This window comes from Emydura macquarii, unplaced genomic scaffold (assembly GCF_026122565.2).
Source record: "Emydura macquarii macquarii isolate MOO-44397 ecotype Brisbane River unplaced genomic scaffold, CSIRO-AGI_Emac_v2 contig_2636, whole genome shotgun sequence".
Lineage (NCBI taxonomy): Eukaryota > Metazoa > Chordata > Testudines > Chelidae > Emydura > Emydura macquarii.
The window spans coordinates 2,256,788-2,279,879 of NW_027132773.1; the positions used below are offsets into that span (position 1 = coordinate 2,256,788).

The window sequence follows — 23,092 nt, forward strand, 5'->3', positions numbered from 1 at the left end:
TAGGGACTAATTTAATAACAGAGAGTAATGGAGGCAGCTTGTACTTTGTCTCTGTGGAACGTGTAAATAGAGGAATCGGAGTGGGTTTGCTGGGCCTGCAGCCTGATACCAGTGTAGCTATTTGTTGCAATTTGGAGGCTAAGTTTGTTGATGTCTGCAAAAGCCACACATGGGCATAAGGATACTACTATCTTAATACTATCTTAATCACAGAAGCACTCTAGTCACGACAAAGTCAGAATTTCCCAGACTGGGTTGTGGATCCTCAGTGTTAGCCTGACATAAAGTCCCAGTCAGATGCCATACCCAGTTAAAATATCTGACAGTCATATGGAGAACTCAGACACTATGCTTTGGAAACAATCCACCACCATCTTATCCTGAACCCTTGTAGTTCTGGCTCAAGTCTGACGTGAGCCCCTGGAGTAGACAGCCTCAATACAGCAGACAGTGAGAACCCACAAGCACCAGCCCAGAGGTAAAATCATAGCAAAAATGAAAACTGGATTTTGAGTCCAGATGAATATGCTGAGCCCTTCCCTTCCCCGTCTAGGGAGTGTATCCAGCACAGAAATAAGTTCTAACACACCTTTTAAAAATGATTTTCTCTTGTTGGTGCTTCTCCCTGTATTGAAGGTACCCCACAATTCTGGGGTGGAGGTAACTACTACAAAGGATGTGTTTGGCAAACTATTTTGGGGAGGTGCTGGAGTTCTAGGCTCTGCTAAACCTGAGGTATCGGGCATGAACCGAATTCATGACTCATGGTTTAATTAGAAGAACTTCCGAAATCCACTTCTGTATTTATGTAAAAAAGAAGTTTTTATTTTCACCTGTTAATTTGGAAACACTTAGAATGGGGAGGGTGGGCAGATGGAAGTAGCCACACTGTTAGTTGTATTAAAGTGGCACCTCAGAGCCCCAGGCATGGAGCAGGGTCCTGTTGTGCTATGCTTCGTATGGACACAGAATGATGAAAAGACAGTCCCTGCCTTAGATTGTAAACTCTAGCAGACAGACAACAGGTAGAGCTGGGCAGGGGAACACAAGGAAACAATGAAATAGTATTGGTGAGAAGGATCAGCAGCAGTCTCAACAGAACAGCTGCCTAGCTGCCAATGAGTCACTGCCCCTTTTCTCTCCCAGCATGAGCCCTTAGCAGTATCTGCTAAATGACGATGCTGTGCCCTGGCCAAATTTCCATTGCACAGGTGGGTGGGGTGCAGAATTCTGTTCCATGGAGAAAGCAGCCTTACATGCATGACAGCCGGTTTCTTAATTTTCCCAGAGAGAGGACAGTGGAGAAAAAAGAGCAGAGCAACAATTAAACTTGTTATGGAAAGGAAGAGAAATTGTTTGTTTTCACTGGAAAAATGATAAATCTAAGCCAAAGTAAAATTAAAAGGCAGAGCATTATTATGAGGAGGTGTTCGCTAAAGTAGCCTATTCTATAGGTACTATAGTAGGTTTGTCACGTATTGCTGGTGTTCCTGTGGACATTGCCCTGAGAGAATGGCAAGGCGTGGAGAATTAGCAGTTTGTGCATAAGTAAAAGCAACTTGGGTGAATAACAAAGCATATCATTTAGGTCTCGTCAACACACAGCAAGAACAGCATTTTAGCCCCTTTCTAGTAAGCTATTCAAACACTGTCCTTAGAAAGGGAACAACACAGTTCATTTGGCCTGAATAAACAGAGGATAACCATACTGGAAAACCAGGGCGGTCCCAGTCAATATCATAGTCTAATAAACCAGTTTATAGCACATTTAAGCCCTGTCAGCATTGGCAAGGAAAAGAACATTGACTCTTTCTGGGAAGAAAAATCCATATTTAAATATAATTTGTTAGAAAACGGCTCCACAGGCCTTCGTTGTCCAGAATAAACAGCGTCTAACTGCACTTCCCTGGCCAGCATGGACGTAGCCCTTAACACATCCTACTCTTGTTATCAGTAAGGTAGAAAAACGTACTTGACTAGGGAATACTTCATTATGTTATGGGGCTTAATGTTTTGCAGGGATAGCAACAGAAAACTGGAAAGCTGCTATGAAAATTTGAGCTGTGCAGGACCTGGAATTTCCATTTCACAGGAATTTCTGCTATTTTAAAATTTGTTTAGTTTTGATTCAGAATGAAAGTAAATAATCTTGAAATTTCCCATGAAACAAAAATTTTGAAAAATAGTCAAGTTTTTCAGATCAATTGAAACATTTCATTTTAATTTTTTCATGATTTTAATAGTATAAAATAAAAGATATTTCAAAACAAAAAGTAATGTTGAGATGAAAAACTGAAACATTCCATTCCAAACATGTTGAAACAGAACACTCTGACATTTTTTAAACATTTTTATTTTTAATTTCTTTTCCAAAAGAAATTTTGTTGATATTGATATGGCCCCATGGGACGTTTCAACTTTGACAAAATACTGTTTTCCAATGGAAAGAATGTTTTATTGGAGAATTTTCCAAGGCCGCTCAAATAAAAATCTTGTGAAAAAGATCACATTCCCATAACAACATGGTTTTTTATCTCCCTTGGAACAAAGATGTTTCAAAACACTTCATATTTTACCATTAAATGGCATCTGAGTGTAAGATCTCTTACTCCTTTGCAGATTTCACTCATTTCTGACACTTCTCTCCCTCGTTTCCAGTGTCAATATGTCTATTTACATCAGTGTGTGAGAGACGTGTTAAGAGCAAGAAAGCTACGCAGTGAACAAGAAAATCCCTTGTTTCCAATATATGAAAATGTGAATCCAGAGTATCACAGAGGTAGGGACCAAGTTACTGAATTGTAAAGCATTTCAGATGTAATTATGTATTCACAATGTCAAAGCCGGGGCAAATTGCATCATCTTTTGCGTGGGTTATTATAACCTCCTGTCAGACTTTTTCTCTTCTCACCTCTTCCCCCTTCCACTATACAAAATGCTGCCGTAGTTGTCTTCCTCCCTTGTTACTCTGGCCATTCTCCTCTCCATTAAATCCCAGCTTGTTCTCCTCACCTACATCTCTGCTTTTATCTCCTCCTGACACCACACACTCACACCTTATACACCTCCCAGTATCATCACCTTACTACACCCTTTGTCTCTCTTTCACATTCTTGCTATCTCACACGCTATTCATTTGTCCCCTATGCTGGGAACATCTGCTAAACCTCTCCCCCCTCATTAAAACTCTCAGAAACATTTGCTTCCACTTTCACTTCACCAATTGTCTCTTCCTGGTTTCCCTTGCATATTTTTACCTCACATTTGTCTGGTCCACATTATGTTATACGCTTGTTGGGAGAGGGAAAATGTTGCAACAAAAGTCATTTTTAACAGTAATAAGTGGTGCTTGCTTTCCATTGTTGATGACTTGTCTTCAAAGCCTGTCTCCTTTCCCAACTGGAAAAGAATTTGGTGGTCTGACTCCCACCTCCATATGTGAGGCCAACGACTGAAATAACAGGAGTGGTACAACTCATGACTGACGTGTGGTGGCAGAGCTGTGAGTGGGAACTTGCTCATTGCCTACCTCTTGTCAGACCGATCTCTAGACAGTGCAGGTGCTCCATCACTTCTCCAAGCACCATATTCGTCTGTTAAAGATGAAAATAAAACAGACACGGAATTTTTCTAATCTCAGTTTTCCTTGCTTTCAGATGCTGTTTATTCGAGGCACTAAGAACGTAACAGACATCTGCTTTTGTGATGAGATCTGTTAAGTGCGGGTGCGTGTGAGTGTGTGTGTGTTTGTGTGTGAGTGCATGCGTGTTTCATGCACTAGAGAGGTGCCAGACATTTCTATTGATGCTGTGTATAATTTATTTGGCTGATAATTTTTTTACAGATATATAATTTAAGTGTAATAGATATTATTGTATATAATTGTTATGTAAATATGTATTTTTTCTATAATGTTAATATTAAGCTTCAGATAATACTATTTTTCCATACTAAAGTTTTTACAAACTTTTCTGCGTAAACTATTTTAAACTGTGTGTCAAAAAGAACTGAAGAGTTTGAGATAGGTTATGTATAGGCACTTAATAGACAAGGAAAATCCATTAAGGATAGCCAGCCTTTTTAGCTGGCTCAGTGTTCATGAGATGAACTAAGATCCATGTTAGGTAAAATATGGTAGTCCTAACTAGAAATATAGTACTAATCTAAACTTTAAACTGATTGCTTGTCAGCTGATCAGAATGGATGAAATCCACAATGCCAGGGCACTGCAATGTACCATTTACCGAAAACTCATTAACATCCAAATAAAACAGCATCCACTTCACTATGAGCTACTGTTTCAGTGTAATCTGACTGTTAGTGGGAAAATATTAACATATGTTGCCTTGAAGGTTAATATAAAGCTTCTTTTACTCTAATAGGAGGTCAGATTTTGATTTCTTTACAGTGTTGTGATAAAGATCAGACATTGACCGACGTGATTATGTATTCTTAAATGAATGCGTAGAGCAGTCAAAGGCAGTAAATAAACTACACATGCTTTCCTCAGGGAAGTAAGTGTCTGCATGTCAGTCAGGGTGAAGGCATGTATAGTTTATTTACTGTCTGTGACTGCTGTATGCATATATAGCCCACTCCAGGCTATGCAGTCTATACTCTCCCAGCCAGAGCTGCAGGACAGCTCCAGGGGTGGGAAGAAAACAGTGCCCAGCCCACAGAATTAAAATAAAATCATGTATTAAGGAACCTTGCCCCAGGTTCCAGGAAGACAGAAGGCCAAAGGCCTCTTTTTTTGTTCACTATTGCATGCTGGGTTTGTCTCTCCCTGCTGCAGAAACACCCATGAAAAGTGGCAATGGAGGAGGAAAACTCTAAGGCTGCCTTTGTAGCATTTCCTCAATTTTTTCCACTGAATGGGGGGTGGGTGGCTTTGGCCAACATAGAACAAGCAGAGATGTCTACTCACAAACACTGCAGATCACCCAAATTCCCCTAGATAGACACGACCATCCCTACAGCTCCTGTTCCTCTACATTAGTCCTGGAGTCCCCCTACTCCATACCAGACACGCTTCCTGCAGCTGCTCCAGAAGCCTCCCTTTATATAAGGCGTCACAGCTGCTCAAAAACTTTAGGCTGCTGTAACTGTTTGGACAATTTTGTGACAATGCTGTTGATTCCCTTTTCTATGGGTCCCTTGCCCCACATGTGACGCCCAAGCCCCTCAGAGCGTCCTTCATGGGATCTGAGGACGGGAACAAGGTCGTGGAGTCAGCTGGCTCCACTTCTGCACAGAGAGAGCAAAAGCTATGGGTGAGGGCTCTCGGACCCTCTGACCCCTTTATGCCTCTCACTGGCTGAACTCTGGCCTGGCAAGGCAAAGACAAACAAACATGACAGTTTTATGTATTTAACACACATGCAGACACACGCACCCTGAACTAATACAGTTTAGCAGCGGCAATGGCTGACCTGGTATGTAAAGTTTATCCATAAAGTCACCCCAGCCTTCTTTGTGTGTGCTGGAGTCAATCCTCATCTGCTTTTTGCAGCGGTGACTGAAGTATGAGGTTAGTTACCAACAATACAATTGCACTTTGCAGCAATATCAAATGTACTCTATAAATTATTCCCCATTACGGTGTCATGTTTTCTACTGCGGCAATGAAACCTGTTCAATAATATATGGTCAGAGGACACGAGTCAGTGACTGTAAATTGGCTATATGTATAGGTCAAGACTACAAATCATAGTCCTCTTTTTTAGTTTAAAAGTTGTTTTTCAGTTCCTTCCTCAGGGGCTTTAACGTGCACAAAGCATCAGCCAAAACATGATGTCCTAGCCAATGTCTACGTTCAGCTTTTTTTTTATGCTAACGGTGGCCGTAGTTCATGAACTTTTTCCTCCCCATTATTTAATAAAATGATGTGCAGCCCTAGCCTGTCTCATATAGTGCTCTTGAACCGCTTTACATTTATTCCTCGATGAGATGTGCAATTGTATACGCACACAGTATGACTGGCTCTGTATTCTAGCGAATGTAAATGTATTCATAGGTAGCCAGTATAATTATACTGAGAACAACTAAATGTCAGAATTTCTGTAATATTTTGATGCAAGATACAGATTAGTATAATTCATTTTATTTACTAGACCCTGAAGTAGAATACAAGACTGATAGGGCGCTGTTCAAGCAAAAAGGATGGACTATAAGGAGCTGCTGTACTTAAGCAAGATAGCTGTTAAGGCAAATAATCCTCAGGTGAAGCTTTTTATATACTGTATGTTTTAAAATGACATGTGTAAGCCCCCTTCTTGAAGTTTCCCACTAGTAAATGTGAAAAGCAATACGCAATGGTGTTAATCCATGAGCTAGGATTTGCACACTTGTAAACACACTCCTTCCCTCATGGGCGCAGGCCAATTAAAGTCAATGGGACTATTTATATGAGCACTGTCACTCACCTACATCAGCATTTGCAGGGCTGGCCCCCCTGCCCCCCCCAGTTAATACTTTTTTTTAGTTGAAAAGTATTTAATAAAAGGTGTGATTAAGTATTATAGTCTGTGCAATACCAGTGCAAGGCCTCCTACCTACTTTAGCCAAAACGTTCACATAACTTAGCTAGAGATTTAGAAGGGGGGGGGGGGGGGGGTTGTTATAAATAGGTCACTGATAAAAATAGACACACACTGTGAAGATGTCATGAAAGTGCAACTTTATAAACTTTCTCTGCTGCTATAGTTATTAGCGAGCACGTTTGAGCCACGTAAACAGCCTGCCAAAAAAAAAGTAGTCTTTCTGCCATGACACATACGGTGTTGCCCTTCAAGTGGAATACCCCTAAAGACCTAAAAGCATCTTTGTGTCCAGATTACATAGTAGGTCATGGAGTTGAGGCTGTGCCTTGGAATGCAAAGGTTGGAACAGCAAAGTGAGAACAAGGCCAATGCAACGTTAACACTACGCCTACACTGGGAGGTAATGTCCTGCACCGCTATCATCTGAGAAAATGCGGGGAGGAGGGGCTGAGAACATTGTCCAAGAGCCATAGATTGTAGCTCCTCAGCTGTAATACTGAGGTGTGGCCTGCATGGCCTTGTATGCACTGCACTATTCATAACTAGCTTGGCTCTTAATTACTTACCATTATTTGTATTTCTTTCAATGCTTCAGTGACAGTCAATTGTGTGAATAGGTTGAAACATAAGATGACAGCCATTTTATTGATAGCCCTCTGCCCAGCCTCAGATTTCTGAGTTCAGCATGCTGGGCCCCGTAGTCCCTGGAGGGTTCCTCTCTGAATTAAAGATGAGGTTGCACTAGCAGGCTCCCTGGGGCATGATGTTGACCTATGACCATCCCCTTTCTAGCTGGTGTAGTGAAACTCTTGTGGCAGCCCGATGCCCACAGTAAAGCAGCTTATTACTTGTGATTGAGCAGATCAATGAATTAGATAAGATTGGGCTTCGTGACAAACTGTAGCAGAAAAGCCCTATGACTAATGTGGAACTTTGGTATACAGCATCAGTAATGCTGGGTGAATAATTTGCAGGTTGGCTTTTTTTTGTTTGAAAGCTAAAGCCATATAGTAAGACAAATCAAGTAGCTGATTGTATCATGTTCTCAAATGGCACACTATTTCACATTGCTAAACTTTTTTTTTTTTTTTTTTTGGTATATGGATAGCCATGACTTCCGTGACTGAGTAAAGTTTCAAAAAAATATCTGCAGAAAATATTCCACTTTTCATATGCTATATAATTATTCATGTGTTGCTAACGCACTGGGTGAACACACTACTATGCTACTATTGTTTATTTATGTATTTGTTATGTATATTTTTATATTTTTAACTCCAGTATACAAAGCAAATATATTTGAGTGTATTTTACATATCATTCATGAATAAAACAGTTGTTCATTTAAAATCATGTCCTCGTCTTCCATTCGACTGCTTCTGCATTATGGATTTGTGTTGTCCTGCTGTTCAGGGAAAAGGTCATAAGTGAGTTTGCTTTTTTTAAATAAGATAGTCTGCAGAGAATAGTAAATTCATTGCCCATTGCCTTAAATTTTTTCTGCTCGACAGTGTGCTAGCTGCAGAAGTGCAGACACCATATGCTAATAAGTTGTTGATTTTTCCTCCCAAATACTTTTCTCTTGTCCTTTAGTTAAACAAAACGCTCTCTCTTAGCCAATGTTCGTTTTTTCAGCTTGTGTACCGCAGGAACTTGAGCTCCTGCTCTTTCATAGCTAGGTCACCCGGCACCAGTACCAATTAGGACAGATCCTCAGCTGATGTAAATGGGCATCATGCCATTGCCTGCAGTGGAGCAACATCAGTTTATTTGAACCAGAATTTGAACCATGCTATTTAACGAATAGCTTTTTCTCCTTTAAAGACCTTATTCTGCTTGCAGGCCTAATATTAGTCATTAAGTCAAGCCTGTATTGTCCTGTATTAGCAAGTGGCGCTGAAGAACAGGTACTTCTGTTTATTTGAAGGGAATAGCAACATTAACCTACCCTTTGATATTCACCCATGCCTCTAAAACTACGTCTACATTCGGATCTGGGTGTGCGATTCCCTGCTTCTGTAGGCAGACTTGTATTCGCGCTCACTGAGCTAGTTTATTGAAAATAGCAGTGACGCCACAATCACATGGGCAGCGGCTTCATGGGCCAACTGCCCCACATACAAATCCACCTAGATCCCGTGGGTACGCAGTCATTGGCCTCTGCTGACTGTGCTACTGCAGCGAAACGTCTATTTTTAACAGTGAATGGTAGTACGAGCCTCACTACGTGAGATGGGAGTTGCAACCCCAGGTCCATGTTAGAGGTAGCCATCAGTGATGTGTAGTGAGGACTAAGGGTCAGCTAGAACTTCTACGCGTGCTATAACGTCACACTATTCTGAACCCCACACAGAGCCAAAACAGTAGCACTTAGGCACCTGTAAAAGGCAATACGTTCCATTGCTTGGGAAAAGGCACTAATGTAGCAAAAAAAGGAATCAATATTAACCTAGATACAAGTTGGATAAAGAAACAGCGAGACACTATTATTTTGTTTCTGTACTTTAAAAATGTAGACCAAAAATGTAGGTTTCAGAGGGCATGAAAACTACAATTAAAACATTACAAAAAACAAACAGAAAACCAATGCAAGCCACCAAGCAAGACCAGATTAGGTTTTATAGAGGTAGGGCAGAGCACTTTCTATCCCAGGCTTCAGACCTGGCTGCTTTGTAGATGGTCAATTTTTCATCCCTTTGCTATGCTATGCATCCTCTGTCTGGGTTATTCATTTTGTTTGCCTGATCATTGTCTTCTGTGTTAGCTGGTATCCCAAACTTTCTTGCTCTTCTTCGGGGTAATGCCAGTATGTCAGCAGGCATCATAGTGAAGCTATTCTAAATGTGTAACTAATGAAGCCTTTATAGAATGCCCTCATTTAAAGTACTTATACCTAATTTAACTCATGGGGAAAAAACCTGCAGTTCCAGTTGAGAGAATGAATGACATCTCCCCCATCCCCCATGGCCCCATGGTTAGAACGCTCAGCAATGATATACGAGACCGGGTTCAAATCCTAACGCTGTCTGAGGTGGAGCAGGGACTTGAATTCAGGTTTTTTCAATAGAAGTCCCCTACTGAATAGAACTAATGTGCATGTACTTATTTTTTATTTGTAGCATGGTAATGCTTCCAGGCTCCAAAAGAGACTGGGGCCCATTATGCTAGCTAATGTACAAACAGCTAGTGAGAGACGGTCCCTGCCCTGAAGAGCTTACAATCTAAATAGGCAACACAGACATAGAGTGGGGGAAAGGGATAGAACATACAATGATATAATAAATACATGAGGGCAACTGGAGGAAGAAGAGGGGGGCGGGGAAACTGTCCCCCTCTGCAAAGAATGAGACTAGCAGATTTTAAAAATACAAGTAGAATAAAAGAGCAATGATCTCACACTAATTTGCATGTATTTGCTAATCAAAATGGTGATTGTGAAGCAGGTGAAGAATTACAAGGTATTGCATACAAGTGACACTAGGTTATGGAAAGAATGAATACGCAGACGTCTTGTGAACGGCAAGACGGAACACACACCTGAGAGGCTAAAAACATTGGGGAAAGGACTGGGGAAGCCAAAGGGGGATGTGAAGCCACCCAGGCCCCTCAACCCCCAAATTCACCAAGCCGTACTTTGGGAATCTGACCCAAGATATTTTAAATTGCATTTTAGAAACTATTTTTGGAGGGGACTCGATGGCTCAGAGGATTAAAAATGAGTGATAGCCTATTACACCCCTAGATCACCAGTTCAAATCCACTGGCATGCACATCCCAGGGAGGAACTTGGCTCACAGGTTTATATCCACATAAGTACACAGCAAACAACCATATTTCCCTTACCTACACCTACTCATTTTTTCTCCTTCTCTATTACTTAACTGTACAATTAAATTATGCAACTGAGGAAAGTGTTTGGAAAACAGATGGTATGCAAGATGCTATACAAAGTAATGTTGTATTTTAAAGTTTTATTGCAGGCACACACTACAATCTGGTGGTATATGGCCCTGGAATTAGCAGCTTATTAAAGGCTACGTGTGTGGTGGTTGTCTGCTAGAGAAAATTAATAGCCCTTTAGCCTCCAACTTGATATTCATAATTGAATAATCAATCATACATTTCACAGAGTACTGTTGCAAATCTAGTACTGACAGCACAGAAAAGGTGGTATCCCAACGTTACTGGCCAGGGTCCAAGCTTGAAGTCAATGCCGACATCCAAGGCACAGCAGATGTCATGACAAAGAGGGAAATTGGTTCTTAAAGCAAGCGGCCACTGAGCCACGTTCTAGTCTGGAAAGCAAAGGAAAGGTCCATATTATTTGTCCTCAGTTGCTGAAGTGGGAGAAGCTACAGTACAGATATTAAGGTGAGACAGTAAATTCATGAGCCCCTTCCTTCCATCCTCCAGGGACTTCTAAATTCGGTGGCTGAATTAATTAGGAATAAATTCATAAATATATATTGTCAATACTCTTATTATTCATTTTAATCTGTGTATAGGGAAGGCTTATGGATCTTTAAATTCTGCTGTCATATTGTATATAAAACAGCCCTTCCCACTCTATGCTTTTCTTGAGTCTGATTTTCTTTACATGCATGAGCACTGGAGAAGCTCCACTAGCAAGAGCAATGGCAGATGACCCAGTGTAAACAAGTTGCCCATACCCATCAGCATTAAAACACTTTGTCAGCTAGACCTAAACACACCATGAAACTTAAAATGCTGGTGAGCCAGCCAGGCTTCCACCATTGATGGAACTGCGCCAGTGGTAGCACTGGTGGGACATTAAAGAAAAGTCTATCACATTCACACCCTAGGAAACGGACCCATTGCTGACAATTCATGTCCTCCAGAATCAGTGTTGAGAATACAGATGGGCCAAAGCTCTTTTCAGCACCATTGTAGTCCACCAATTTCCACAAGTCTCAGAAACACTGTCTGAAATGGCGCTGTAAACAGTTCTGTATCTTCTCTACACCAATAGTTAAAAAAATGTTAGCGAGTTAGGTGGGACCCGTTATGGACAACCGTTATCACCAGCCGGTCAATTTCCTAGCAAATATGGAGCTAAGCTGACTTCATTCTCAGAGAGGCTAATGGACAGAATGCAGAGAGAGTTTAAACAGTTAAGCTAACTAACAGCAGATGTTTAGAAAGGGGATAACAGACAAATGTGTGAGTCATACACAGTGCATATAACGAACAAAATTAGTCAAAAAAGCAAAAAAAGCAAAGGCAATATTAGAATGAATTGTAAGAAGGAAATAAAACAAAAGTAAGAGAAGCATGCTGTCTTCATTCCCAAAGAGACAGCGAGTGCCCACACTGGCTGGTGTTCTGAACACCGCTGTTTCAAAGTCAAAGCCACTTACGTATCTAACATGCTGTGTTAAACGGAGCTGTGCTCTAAGGTGAAATTGGTAAGATGGGGTGTACTGCTCCTCTGGGAACAGCGGATCTGTGAATACTGTGGGTGTCCAGTAGAGCGGGCTGGACACTCCAGAGAGACAGGGGTTAGTGTGTGCCAATTGCTTCAACCTGAGAGATCTAGAAAGCAATGCTCATGTTGCCTGGTGGAGATGGGGAGCTGACTCACAGACAAGATTTCCTCATGCTAAAAGGCAGGTGGTAGCAAGGTGCTTCACAACCCTGCGTACCCAAGGGAAATGTCTTGCTGTAGTAACAGGACCTCTTTACGTACAGATTATCTTTTTTTAAAGCGGGCCAAATTATCAGAACTTCTTTGACACGCAGTAATTAATATTACCAATGCCAACGTTTGACTCTGTCTGTGAGAACACTGCAAGCCAGTGAAGCACAAAGCTTGTACAGAATTTAAAAAGGATCAATGTTAAAATAGAATTTTTTTTGCACGTTTTAAAAAAAATCACTAATCTGATGTTGGATTTTTTTTCTGAGACATCCCCTTGATCAGCCACCTTGATAACTAACCTAGCAAATGTAACCTAAGAGGAGTATTAATCAGACAAATACGGGAGATAGAGGAACAATATAATGAGGAACGCAACTTGGTGCAGAATATCCGAGATGATTAAAAAGCTAATTATTGAGACTGACAGGGCTCAGTGCAGATGAATGCAGAATAACGATGAGCATAGTAAATCTTTGCCACCGGGTGTGTGTGTGTCATCGGTATGATTAAGAAAGAAACAACAAAGTCAAAGGGAAAAGTATGTACATCAGTATGACTGAAGACAGGAAGGAAATGAGACAAATTCTCAATCCACATCCAGGGGTGCTGGAACAATTTTTATAGTTGGGGCGCTGAGAGCCATTGAACCAAACTGTAAACCCTGCATATGATGGAAACCACTTCAAGCAAGGGGATGCAGCAGCACTCCCTGCACTCCTAGTTCCAGCACCTATGTCCATATCATTAAGAGACAGAGGTAAAGTTGCAGCCAGCTTCCACTAATATATAATATATATATTCCACATATAAGTTTGGCATGGGCTCTAAACCATCACATTTACTCTGAAGGTAAAAAGACAGAGAGAGAGAAACTTTCTTAAAACTTTGCAAGAATAAGCCATTTTTTGAGTAATTGGTTATTCAGTATAACCCTGATCGGAAATTTTGACTTTTGTCTAACTTTTTCTTTGTTTCGGTTTTGCTCAAAAATGGCTTGTTACTGCTCAAATTTCCCATAGAGTGAAAATGCCTTGAAAACTCCTGCACCTACTGTACTTAAAGAAAATAGGTTCTAATCAAGCAAAGTTATTAATGATTTCTTTTTGTGGATAGTTTTGGGTTCAACTGATTTCAATGGGAGCTCTAGGCCCAGTTCTGAAGGCATGGATATCAGTTGGGAGTTTCCTACCGTTGAAGTCAATTGGAGCAGGAGCAGTCATTATGGATGAAATTCACTGCTGTGCAAAGGGCCAGGACAAAGTCTACACATGGCTTATTTCCACTTTATTCTCTGTTTTAAAAGTATACGTGAGGCTTAAGTAGGATGCAAGCCTTGTGCTAGCCTTCTGCACATGGTGAATTCACACGTATATAAGTATGGTGTGCTCTAGTGGCTTGTTGCAGATTAGAAACAAATTCAGGCATTTCTACAGGTGACAGTTAATGGAGATCTGCCTTTGGTTCAGAGCTTTTGGTTTTGCTAGAAGACCAAGATTCCAGGCCTGACTCTGCTGGTGTATAATTTGATTATGGAGAGTTAAGATTGCTTCCATGGTCCCGTTACATGGCTGATGTTGATTCCTTCTCATATTCCAAATAAAAAGAAGAGAAAAATCCAAATGCTTTCAAATTTGTAAATGTTAAGCCACATTGTCAACTGTAAGGTGTTCTGAGCTCTTGGATTAAATTGAGTAAAACACCCAGGGAAATGAAAAGAAAAATAAATGCCACACAGCCATGTGTAATCTCTATATAGAAACACAAAACACTTTGGAAAAAGAAACATTATGCCCTTGATCTTGTAACTGGATCCCCACAAGCCGTGGAACCCCACCAAAGTCATGGGACTCTCTCTGCACGGCCACAGACATCCACCTGCACAGATGCAACTGCAGTATCAGCGCCTGTTAATGACACGTATTGAACAGCCTCCAATGTATATACGTCAATTTATCATATAGTGATAACCATGCACACCTTTCCTAACCAAACTCCTGATGCAACACTATTCTAAAAACAGAGCCTAAAACTAACCTGTAAATTGATAGCTCTGTTAACCACCATCTCCCATTTAACAGTCACTTGAAAGAAACTCAAATGAAAATTAACATACAACCCCACCCAGAGTTAAGGTGTTAAGAAAATATGCAGCTATCTTCCCCAAAGTGGGTGATTTCAGCCCTAAATACCAGTTCTACATCAAAACTATGTACAATTAGTTGTGTGCCATAACCACTCTGCTGGCTACTATTACATGTGGCTCTTCTTTTAGCATCTTTGCTTTTCAAGAAGCTTCCTCCCACTGCGGGTGCATTTGCTGTATCCTTCCTCCTCCACTTCTAATTTATTAGCCTATATTTTTCAAGATACAAAAGGCATTTTATTTCCGGCTCATATTTCTAACCTACTGTGGTCCCCTTTGTATTGTCTCTCACTTTGGTGTTCATAACACCTCCAGGTTCAGTATAATTTAAAAATTCAATTAATTGGCTCTTTATGTCGCCTTTCATATAATAAATAAAGCTGCTGAGGCACTTCATCGCACACCTGTATGCAGCTGAATATATTGCCATTTATTATTGCTTTGTGTTGACAGTTCTTTAGCCAGTTCTCCATCTTTCATTGCTCATAACCAACCTGATCTGAATTAATTTTTCAAATGAGATTTTGAGCCACTGTTGTATTACTTCATATATATTCCCATTATTCTCTAGGTTGATTGTAAAAAAGGAATAGAGTTTTTTGGACAATATTTGTTCTTAATAAATCCATGCTATTTACTGGTTGTGATTCTTTTATCCTCTAGGTGTTTTCAGATGAATTATGAATGGTCCATCATTTTAATAAGGATTGAAGCTAGATTTCCTAGATCTTGAGGGATTGCTTTAATGTTGGTACTATATTTTCCTTTTTCCTTTTCTCTGACACCAATTTTTAATGACTTTTCAAAACCAATGGTCAGTTGCTCAATATATTTAATAGCAAAATCTTTGCATTCTGGGATGCATATCATCTGGATTTCCTGACTGGTGTCTATTCAATGGTCTTCTCTGCTTCTTAAAAAACAGCTTTGTTGACAAGGTCTTCATTAATTCCTGATTGCCCAGGCCTGTTACTTAAATAGAATGATTTAAAGGATCAGTTCAGTAGCTCAGTCATTTTAATGTCATTCAGGATTTCACCTTCATTTATTAATGGGCCTACTTCTTTTCTGGCATTTCTTTTCTCCCTGATCTAAAAGTCCCCTGCTCCTTAATCCTTTGGGCTAGCAATGAGTCTACCTTTTTGCTGTCCTGATTCCCCCAAGTCTTAACTGCATTTTCATTTAGTTCCCTCCTTCTCCTCGATTTCTAGTATGGGGTTCTCTTTTACCCTAAAGCCTTGGATTGCTCTCTACTGAAGCCACATTCCTATCAAACGAAGCCTAGTTTTTCAAAACAAATTTTACGAGGTTCCAGCCTACATCGGCTATTTCTTAGCCTGACTTTGGTTAACTGATTTTAGGCTTTTCCTGTCATGCTAGGGATATAGGGTTCAAAGGGGTTACATCAACTGCAGTCTCTCTCCAGAAAATGAGCAGTGTCAGTTTGTTCCATTGTCATGGCAACACTTCAGTTCATTAATGCTACTTTTTTTTACCCTTATTCACTCTTAGCTTCACAGTATCCGCTTCCTTTGTTGTTATTCAACTGGAAGTAACTGTCAGATATTTTGGAATTAGGAGAAAGCACATGCTCTATTCCCTTCCAGGATCATTTAACAAGCACAGTCCATTTTGAACTTGAAGTTGCTCCCCAGTTTTAAGTCTTCTCTCATCAAAGCAGACATACCAGTCCTCAGTGATTCCAAAATCTTCCTCTCTCTACCTTTGATACAGTCTTTGTTTGGTCTCGACTATCAGTTTTTCCTTTTTCACTCAAAGTTGTCACTGAAACATCTCTAAGATCATTTACTTCAATTCCACCTTCTGGTCTTTTATCAGAGGACTCAGTAATCTGCCACTGTTCTATCAAATCTCTCTTTGGTACGTAATGTAAACTGTACTGCTCCTAAGGCATGCAGCAACAAAAATTACTTATGAAATTCACAATGGCACCAATGAGCTTGCCTTATCTGGCAAATACTATCCTGAAAAATCAAAGAAAGTTATAGCTATGCGTTAAAACAGTTAATCTTCAAAACTCAGCTTGCAGCCCCACAAACTGCCTGCAGAAGTGCCCAGACTTTGTATATTAGCATCTTGTCAAAAGCAAGGTTGCATATAAATTTATATATATATACGCATTTTAAAAACACTCAATGTATAATATTTGCTTATTCCCTGAGAGAGGACTAGAAGTTGCTTCTTATTTGAGCCCGCCAGCAGTAAGAACACACAGACTGGATTTGTCCTCAGGTTAAATACAAAGACAAGGATACTTCCCTGGTCCTGAACAGCCCTGCTTTGGCAATCTTGGATTTTGAGGACAAAAGGATGGTATTAACTTCCTTTGAGAACTGGTCCTCCTGAGGTACTCTTCAAACCATAAGAATTCTGGCCATTTAAACTGCTTTGCCTAGAAAACGGCAGTCACTGTCAATCGGCAAAAAGCTAGTATGTGACACTGAAACAGCTCGTGAGAATTGATTTCTTATACTATTTCTAGAGACCAACAAATGAAACTCAAATAAATCCTGGATGAGCCAGAAAGCTATGAAAGAGCTTGGCATATAGTTTATACTGCTGTATGCCATTACATTAAAGACTCTTCCTCAACAAAGCACCCTTTCTATAACCAGAACCAGAGAAGATTCCAGTAGTCTTAGCCTTCTTGTCTTTCTGGGAAATTTAGGATGATCAATCTATGCATTACAGACTATTTGGAAATGAGCTGTGCATTTTTAAAATGTTTATTTCACATACAGTTATACAGTACGATGAGTCATTCTATTTACTTTTCTCATTAGCTTTTTAAATCTACAAGATGTGTATGTAATAAATAGAAAGTGGTTTCCTGGAATATGAGATTCCAAACCTCCATTAGAATGATAAAAAAAAGCCTGTGAATTAAACACTGCACATGTAGGCAATTGCTTTTGTATCAGAACATCAGTTCATATGGCACATCCTCTATCCTCTCCCAGTTGTAAACATCCCGTCTGAGCCATTCAGCAAGTTTGTGATCTTCCAAGAGAGTTTGACTGCACAATCATTCTTTCCAAGGTTTTCTTGCTCACGTTTTTCATGCTTTCCATTGTACAGTGATAGTTAGTTTCACATATCATCTTAACACTTTCTTTCAATGACAAACAAAGGGAACATTTTTGTTTTAAGTGTAATAGAGGCTGGGGCAGCTGTTCCAGGCTGACGAAAGAGACTGTTGATTTTCATAGAAATTGAAAATGGAAGCAAACCTATCCTATATTTTAGATGACTTCAACAATGAGGCTTCCATCTCTTCACTTGGGGAACTATTCCATAGTCTAATAGGTTACTTATTATAAACCCCTTTCTGATGCTTTTTGCACCATTCGAGATAATTCCTACTATTCCACCTTGGTCCTCCAAATATTTGTAGACAGTTAGGTTAAGGTTTGCAAAAATTGATATCTGATATTCCGAGATCTTTATTTGCAACACTGACAAAAGACCCTTTAGCAATCCACTTCTTTTATAAGCATGTAGTCTTCACTATCCCAGCATCTATATCATTCCTTCATTTGTATAAATTTAAAATATATCCATGACACTTGTGTCATGGATAGGAATTACATCTCTTGCTGCCAAGGACTTGCACTTCTTGAAGTTTATTTAATCCCTACAACGAACTGTCCATTTGCTAGGGATTTAAATACTCTTAACCTAGTTTTCTCTTTGGCACCTCCCTGATTAAACTTCCCTTTTGCTCTGTCAGCTGGACTCTGGAGGACAAGCAAGCCATATAGATCCTTCGTTGTACCACACACAAAGCCTCGTTTGATATGCCTAACAGTTGTAGGTGTACTTATATGCAATTGGAAAGATAACTTCGGTATGTCTGGACCTGGGGTAAAGGATGACAATAGGATAAAAGAGGTGAGCACAGCTTTAAAAATTCCTTTATACTTCCACAACGTTAGAAACTAAGAAAATCCAGTTGCTTCATCTTTACGGTGTCTAATTCTCACCAAAACAATTAACCAGCTCTCTTAAGATCCAAGGTAAGAGTATGCAAATGACTGTTTTGCTGTAATGCGTGGCTATCGAATTTCAGTTGTTTAGGGCCCAGCTCGCAGTCCTTTGGAAGGGGCTACAGCTCAGACCTTTGGTGTATGCTACTTTTTTTTTTTTCCCCTGCTGGTGAGCTTTAGTGGAATCCTCCCTCACCAGAGATTAAACTCAAGAGACCAGAATGTTGTCTAAACAGGAACATTTTATTGGTAGCCCTGTAACAATCCAAGGCTGCACAGCTCTCACTAACCACTGCTTAAGTAGCTCAAACTCCTGCTCAATCCCCCCCTGGCTAACCAGAGCTGTGTACTGCTGACCTTTTAGCAGAGGCCCAGGCTTAGAGACAAACTGTGGAAACACAGCTCTCAAATTCCAACCAATTTTGCCCAGAACACACCCTTCACTCAACTCAAAATAGGCTATATTTATATTAGAAAGTGCGTGTGGTTACTTTTGAATACTACACAGACAGAACCTGAAGTGCCTCTCCTGCTCAATTAGTTGAGTTAAGCTTCTTAACGCAGCAGTTCATTTTTCTAATCCACCGCTGAATGCTTATTGACTTATTACAAGTGCAAAACACAATGTCAGGGAAGGTGGCCTCAAACAAACAAACAATCTTCAAATCATGTCATATGTGATTTATAAAAATAAGCATAAGAAGCTAATGGATTTGAATACGACACACACAAAATATCAAACTGCACCACATGAGAGAGAATGCACATTCTTTAATAAAGCAGTGCATTGGAGAGCAGGATGAAGCAGAGTCCTTCCAAGTAGGCAATATAAACGTTTAATAAAATGGAGAACTCAGACTAGTCTGCTCCGCTTTAAATTAGATGCTTTCTTAGGAGGAGATCTCTGGAGAATATGCAACAGGAACTGGAAAATATACTAAGCCAATAGGGAATCAATAAAACAACCTTACAGTAGGAAATCCCAAGAGCCACTCATCAAGTGTAGGGATTAGTTGGGAATTTCTACATCACCAAAGCAAAGGCAATGATAGAAAAATTAATTTTTTCCTCAACTATTTCTTTGCTTTCCAACTGAATTCTTTGTGTTTACTCATGTTGCAAGTGCTCTGCAAAACGAAAGGTGATTTAATATCATCCTTATAACTGTGATTTACTTCCAGTGGAATCCACAAATCACAGTATTAGTACGTTTATAGCTGTGATGTCCGAACAAACTAAGTTTGACTATACAAACTCAATTCGATTCTTACCTTTACTCAGGGAATCAGCCACACAGTTCAGTCATAAAAGCTTTTACAGCAAAGATAGGATTTATTTAATCTGGATTTATGAGACCCAAGCTGCTGTCTCAAACTCTGGGTGAATCTGTGTCACACTCACCACATTTTTCTAGCTCCTTTGAAAAAACAAAGATATTTTAATCTGCACTGAATAAAGGTTATACAGACTGCCTGTAGTGAGTCATGTGCAGGGAGTATCAATGGAAACATAGAAAGTGGGCTTGCCACCATTTCACTCAAATGGCAAAATTGCCCAAAGACAGCAATTTTCTCTGATTTGCAGTGTGACAATAAAAACCATGGAATGGTTCAGTTTGTTGCTAAGGTAGTTTGTTGCTAAGGCAACAGGATTGCAGCACATGAAACAGAGGTCTTGGAATCTAGATACTGTTGCTAAATAAAAAGAGATATTCTCTGCTAAATAGCAGATTCGTCTTTTCAAAAGATACCAAACTTCCATAGGCAGTTTGAAAAAAAATCCCACCCTCCATTCATTGTGGCAATTTTTTTCCTTTCAGACACAGACAGTACCTAAAGGAGCATGATAATAAAAGATGTACTTCCCAGGGAATGATCCTTTGAGCAGAGAATTACGTATATACCATTTATATGGCATTTTTCATTCCTAGCTTTCAAAGTGCTTTATCAAGAAGTGTAACAATATCCCTATTTTACAGATGGGGAAATTGAGACACAAAAAGATTAAGTGACATTCCAGAGGCATATACCAGGAGAGTGGCAGAGCTAGGAACAGTCTCCAGGCAGCCCTGTGTCCCATCCCATGCTGTCACATTATGATAATTTCCAAAATAAAAAGCTATTAAAGCATTTGAATATTTGATTCTTATCTGCACAATAACCACTGAAAGGATAATCGACACTGGAAATCACTTTATCACCCAACCTTATGACAACAGAACACTTCCTAGGATTTAAAGTCGTTTGTTTTTTTCTCATGGAAACATTTCTGCTAATAATGGTCAAAAAAGCCAGGAAGCAATACATTAGATATCTGTATCTAAATCAACCCTAAGAATGGCAGAGGGGTTAAAAAATAAAAAGCGGGTTTAGAGTTACAGACTTGCTAATTAAAAGGTTAAAATAAGTTATTTTATCATATGATATGCATCAGAAACATACTGAAAAGCGGGCTCTCATTAATACGACTTGTGACAAAAGTAGAGAAGTAAAAAAGTAGAGAAAGCTTTGCATTGAATTAGAATGTGCCTTGTAAGTTTATTCTCTAACTTGACCAGGATAAATATCACCCAGGTTTATGATACTTAAAGTTGGAAATGGCAAGGTAAGATATAGAAAGTAGATACTGAGTTACTCAGTTGCCAGTACATCTTGTTTTTGATATTGAAAAGCATCCTTTTGTCGAGACTGTTAGCACTACTCATAGCGATGGAGCGATTGTGACAATGGTAGTTTAGTTACATGCATGAACAAAGTGATGTAAAGGGACTCCATGGCTCAAAGAGCTTTCTAATTTAAGTATGTGATTAGAAGAGTTATGCAGCATCTTAATGGGATCTCTACTACAAAACACATTTGTGTAAAAGCACTTCGGTTTATGTCACCACTTTATGAAGCTGATAACGCTAATAGGATAACTCACAGAATGCTATAGAACTGCAAAAGACTAAATGCTATTGAGTCAACAGGATTATTTCCAGCATTGTTTTTCTCTTTCAAATAAAAATATTTCTTTTCTAACTACAAGAGAAAAATTCCTCAGGGATCTTAGTATTTTGCAAGATAAACAACTCAGAATGAAGAAAGAGTTTTGTCTAGACCTAAGTTAAAGTGTCAATTTCAAAATTAAACTCTCCAATATAGGGAAGACAAAAAATCAGTGGAACATGTTATTTTAGAGCTTTAAATTAAAAAAAAAAAAACGAAGTTAAACAAAGATAAAAAACAAAACCACCATTCTTTAATATTTCAGAAATACATTCTATAATAAAGTAAATCATATTTAAAATATTTAATACCAAATAACAATACAACAGATTGTTTTGCAAAGGTGAAATTAACCACATTTTGAGTTTTCTGATATTGTCTCTCAGTACGACTAAGACCTGGATAAATTAGCCATTGTTCAAGTTTAGTCTAATACAGTGCAGCATATTTGGTGCAGTTTAGAATCTTTTGGTGGAATATTCTTGTTTATTGTGATAGCGGAAGAAGCAATTAGTTGACATTTCATAAAGCTGTCCCCCAAGAATAATCCTCAGGCATCAGCCATATCAAAGCCTGACGAGAGTCTGGTAACAAGCACATCTGGGTGCACTAGAGACGTGCAGGTGTGTCAGGTTTGACACTTTGGACTTTCCTACAACTTTTTCCTTTTCCTTCAGCGACTTTTCCATTTACGAGTGTTTCCTCTTTTTTATTGCCTCTGCTTTAACGGCCAAGCTCTTTGCACAGATTGTCAAGATCACAATTAGAACGCCTACCAGGAAAGTAACCAGAGGCCAGAGAAAGCAGTGCAAGAGGACCGTCTCATCGTGGGTACGCCTAAGCAGCACATCATCTGGTCTGTAAAGGAGGGAGGAAAGAGAGGAGGAATACATTATATATATATATATATATATCAAATGGGCATGAATTCATCCATCAATGGAAGGCATTTGACATGGAAACAATAATGCCATTTTATTTGTAATTGCGTTAGAAAATGATTAAGTGGATCATTCCATTTCATCCATCACTTTAATTTGCAAATATATCATCAAAATTCATGGCATGCTGCCTGGGTGTTTTGTTTGAAGTGTTTTGCAGAGAAAAACCCATTCAGATAAAAATGATCTGTGAGTTTAGGTTATCATATAAGGCAGTGAAAGATCGTGCAACGTAACAATGTCGGAGCATGATTTACCAAAAGCAGTAAAATGATCATTTAATACAGTGCAGCAGTACTCTAATATATAGGTGTCAAACAATCAAAAATGGGGTAATTACTTGAAAATGTAATTTAAAAGTTCTAATTCATTAACCCTTGGCTTTGACCACACTGGGCATGAAGGTGTGGAGAGAATTATAATGCTTGAAACGAAGCATTGATAACTGTCAAATATAACATAGGCTGAGCCTGTGCCAGTACCATCCTTTTCTCCATGGTTCTGCTACTTGTCTGCACAGCTTAAGTACATCTGTGGGCTGCCACCAATTGCTGGAACCAAGGAAAACTCCAAATACAGACACAGCCCCCGTCTCATTCCTAAACTGCCACAAGCGCTTAGTACAGGATTTCTTTGCAGCAGCAAAGGTCAATTACACTGAGTAGCGCCAAGCTGTGGTTTGCTAATGAAAACAAAACAACATCCAATGGAAACATGCCTAAACACCCTGGGAAGTCAAGGGGACTTAGGCACTTTTGAAGATTTTACCCTAGGCCGAGGCCACCAAGTCCATTTCTTCAGTGACCAGTTCAT

At 39.5% G+C, this 23,092-nt stretch overlaps 2 protein-coding genes across 8 annotated transcripts in view; one reads left to right on the forward strand and one right to left on the reverse strand.

Annotated features, from left to right (window-relative positions):
* Positions 1–4,379, forward strand: part of PTPRB (protein tyrosine phosphatase receptor type B) — a 78,771-nt gene extending 74,392 nt beyond the window's left edge. For 2 of the 4 annotated variants that reach the window (XR_010922834.1, XR_010922835.1), the window contains one exon: positions 2,659–2,670. Coding sequence is in view for 2 of the 4 variants with exons in the window: in XM_067564029.1 (XP_067420130.1) it covers positions 2,620–2,779; positions 3,657–3,679 (183 nt within the window). In the remaining 2 variants the exon portion in view is untranslated. Of the gene's footprint in view, positions 1–2,619; positions 2,780–3,656 lie in introns of those variants that run through there. The other 2 variants (XM_067564029.1, XM_067564030.1) reach the window with 2 other exon arrangements.
* A 17,190-nt stretch (positions 4,380–21,569) lies between these two features.
* KCNMB4 (potassium calcium-activated channel subfamily M regulatory beta subunit 4) overlaps positions 21,570–23,092 on the reverse strand; it is a 35,788-nt gene continuing 34,265 nt past the window's right edge. For 2 of the 4 annotated variants that reach the window (XM_067563935.1, XM_067563933.1), the window contains exon 4: positions 22,066–22,196. In XM_067563935.1, the coding sequence (XP_067420036.1) occupies position 22,196 (1 nt within the window). In that variant the 3' untranslated portion in view covers positions 22,066–22,195. Of the gene's footprint in view, positions 22,197–23,092 lie in introns of all 4 variants that reach the window. The other 2 variants (XM_067563932.1, XM_067563934.1) reach the window with 2 other exon arrangements.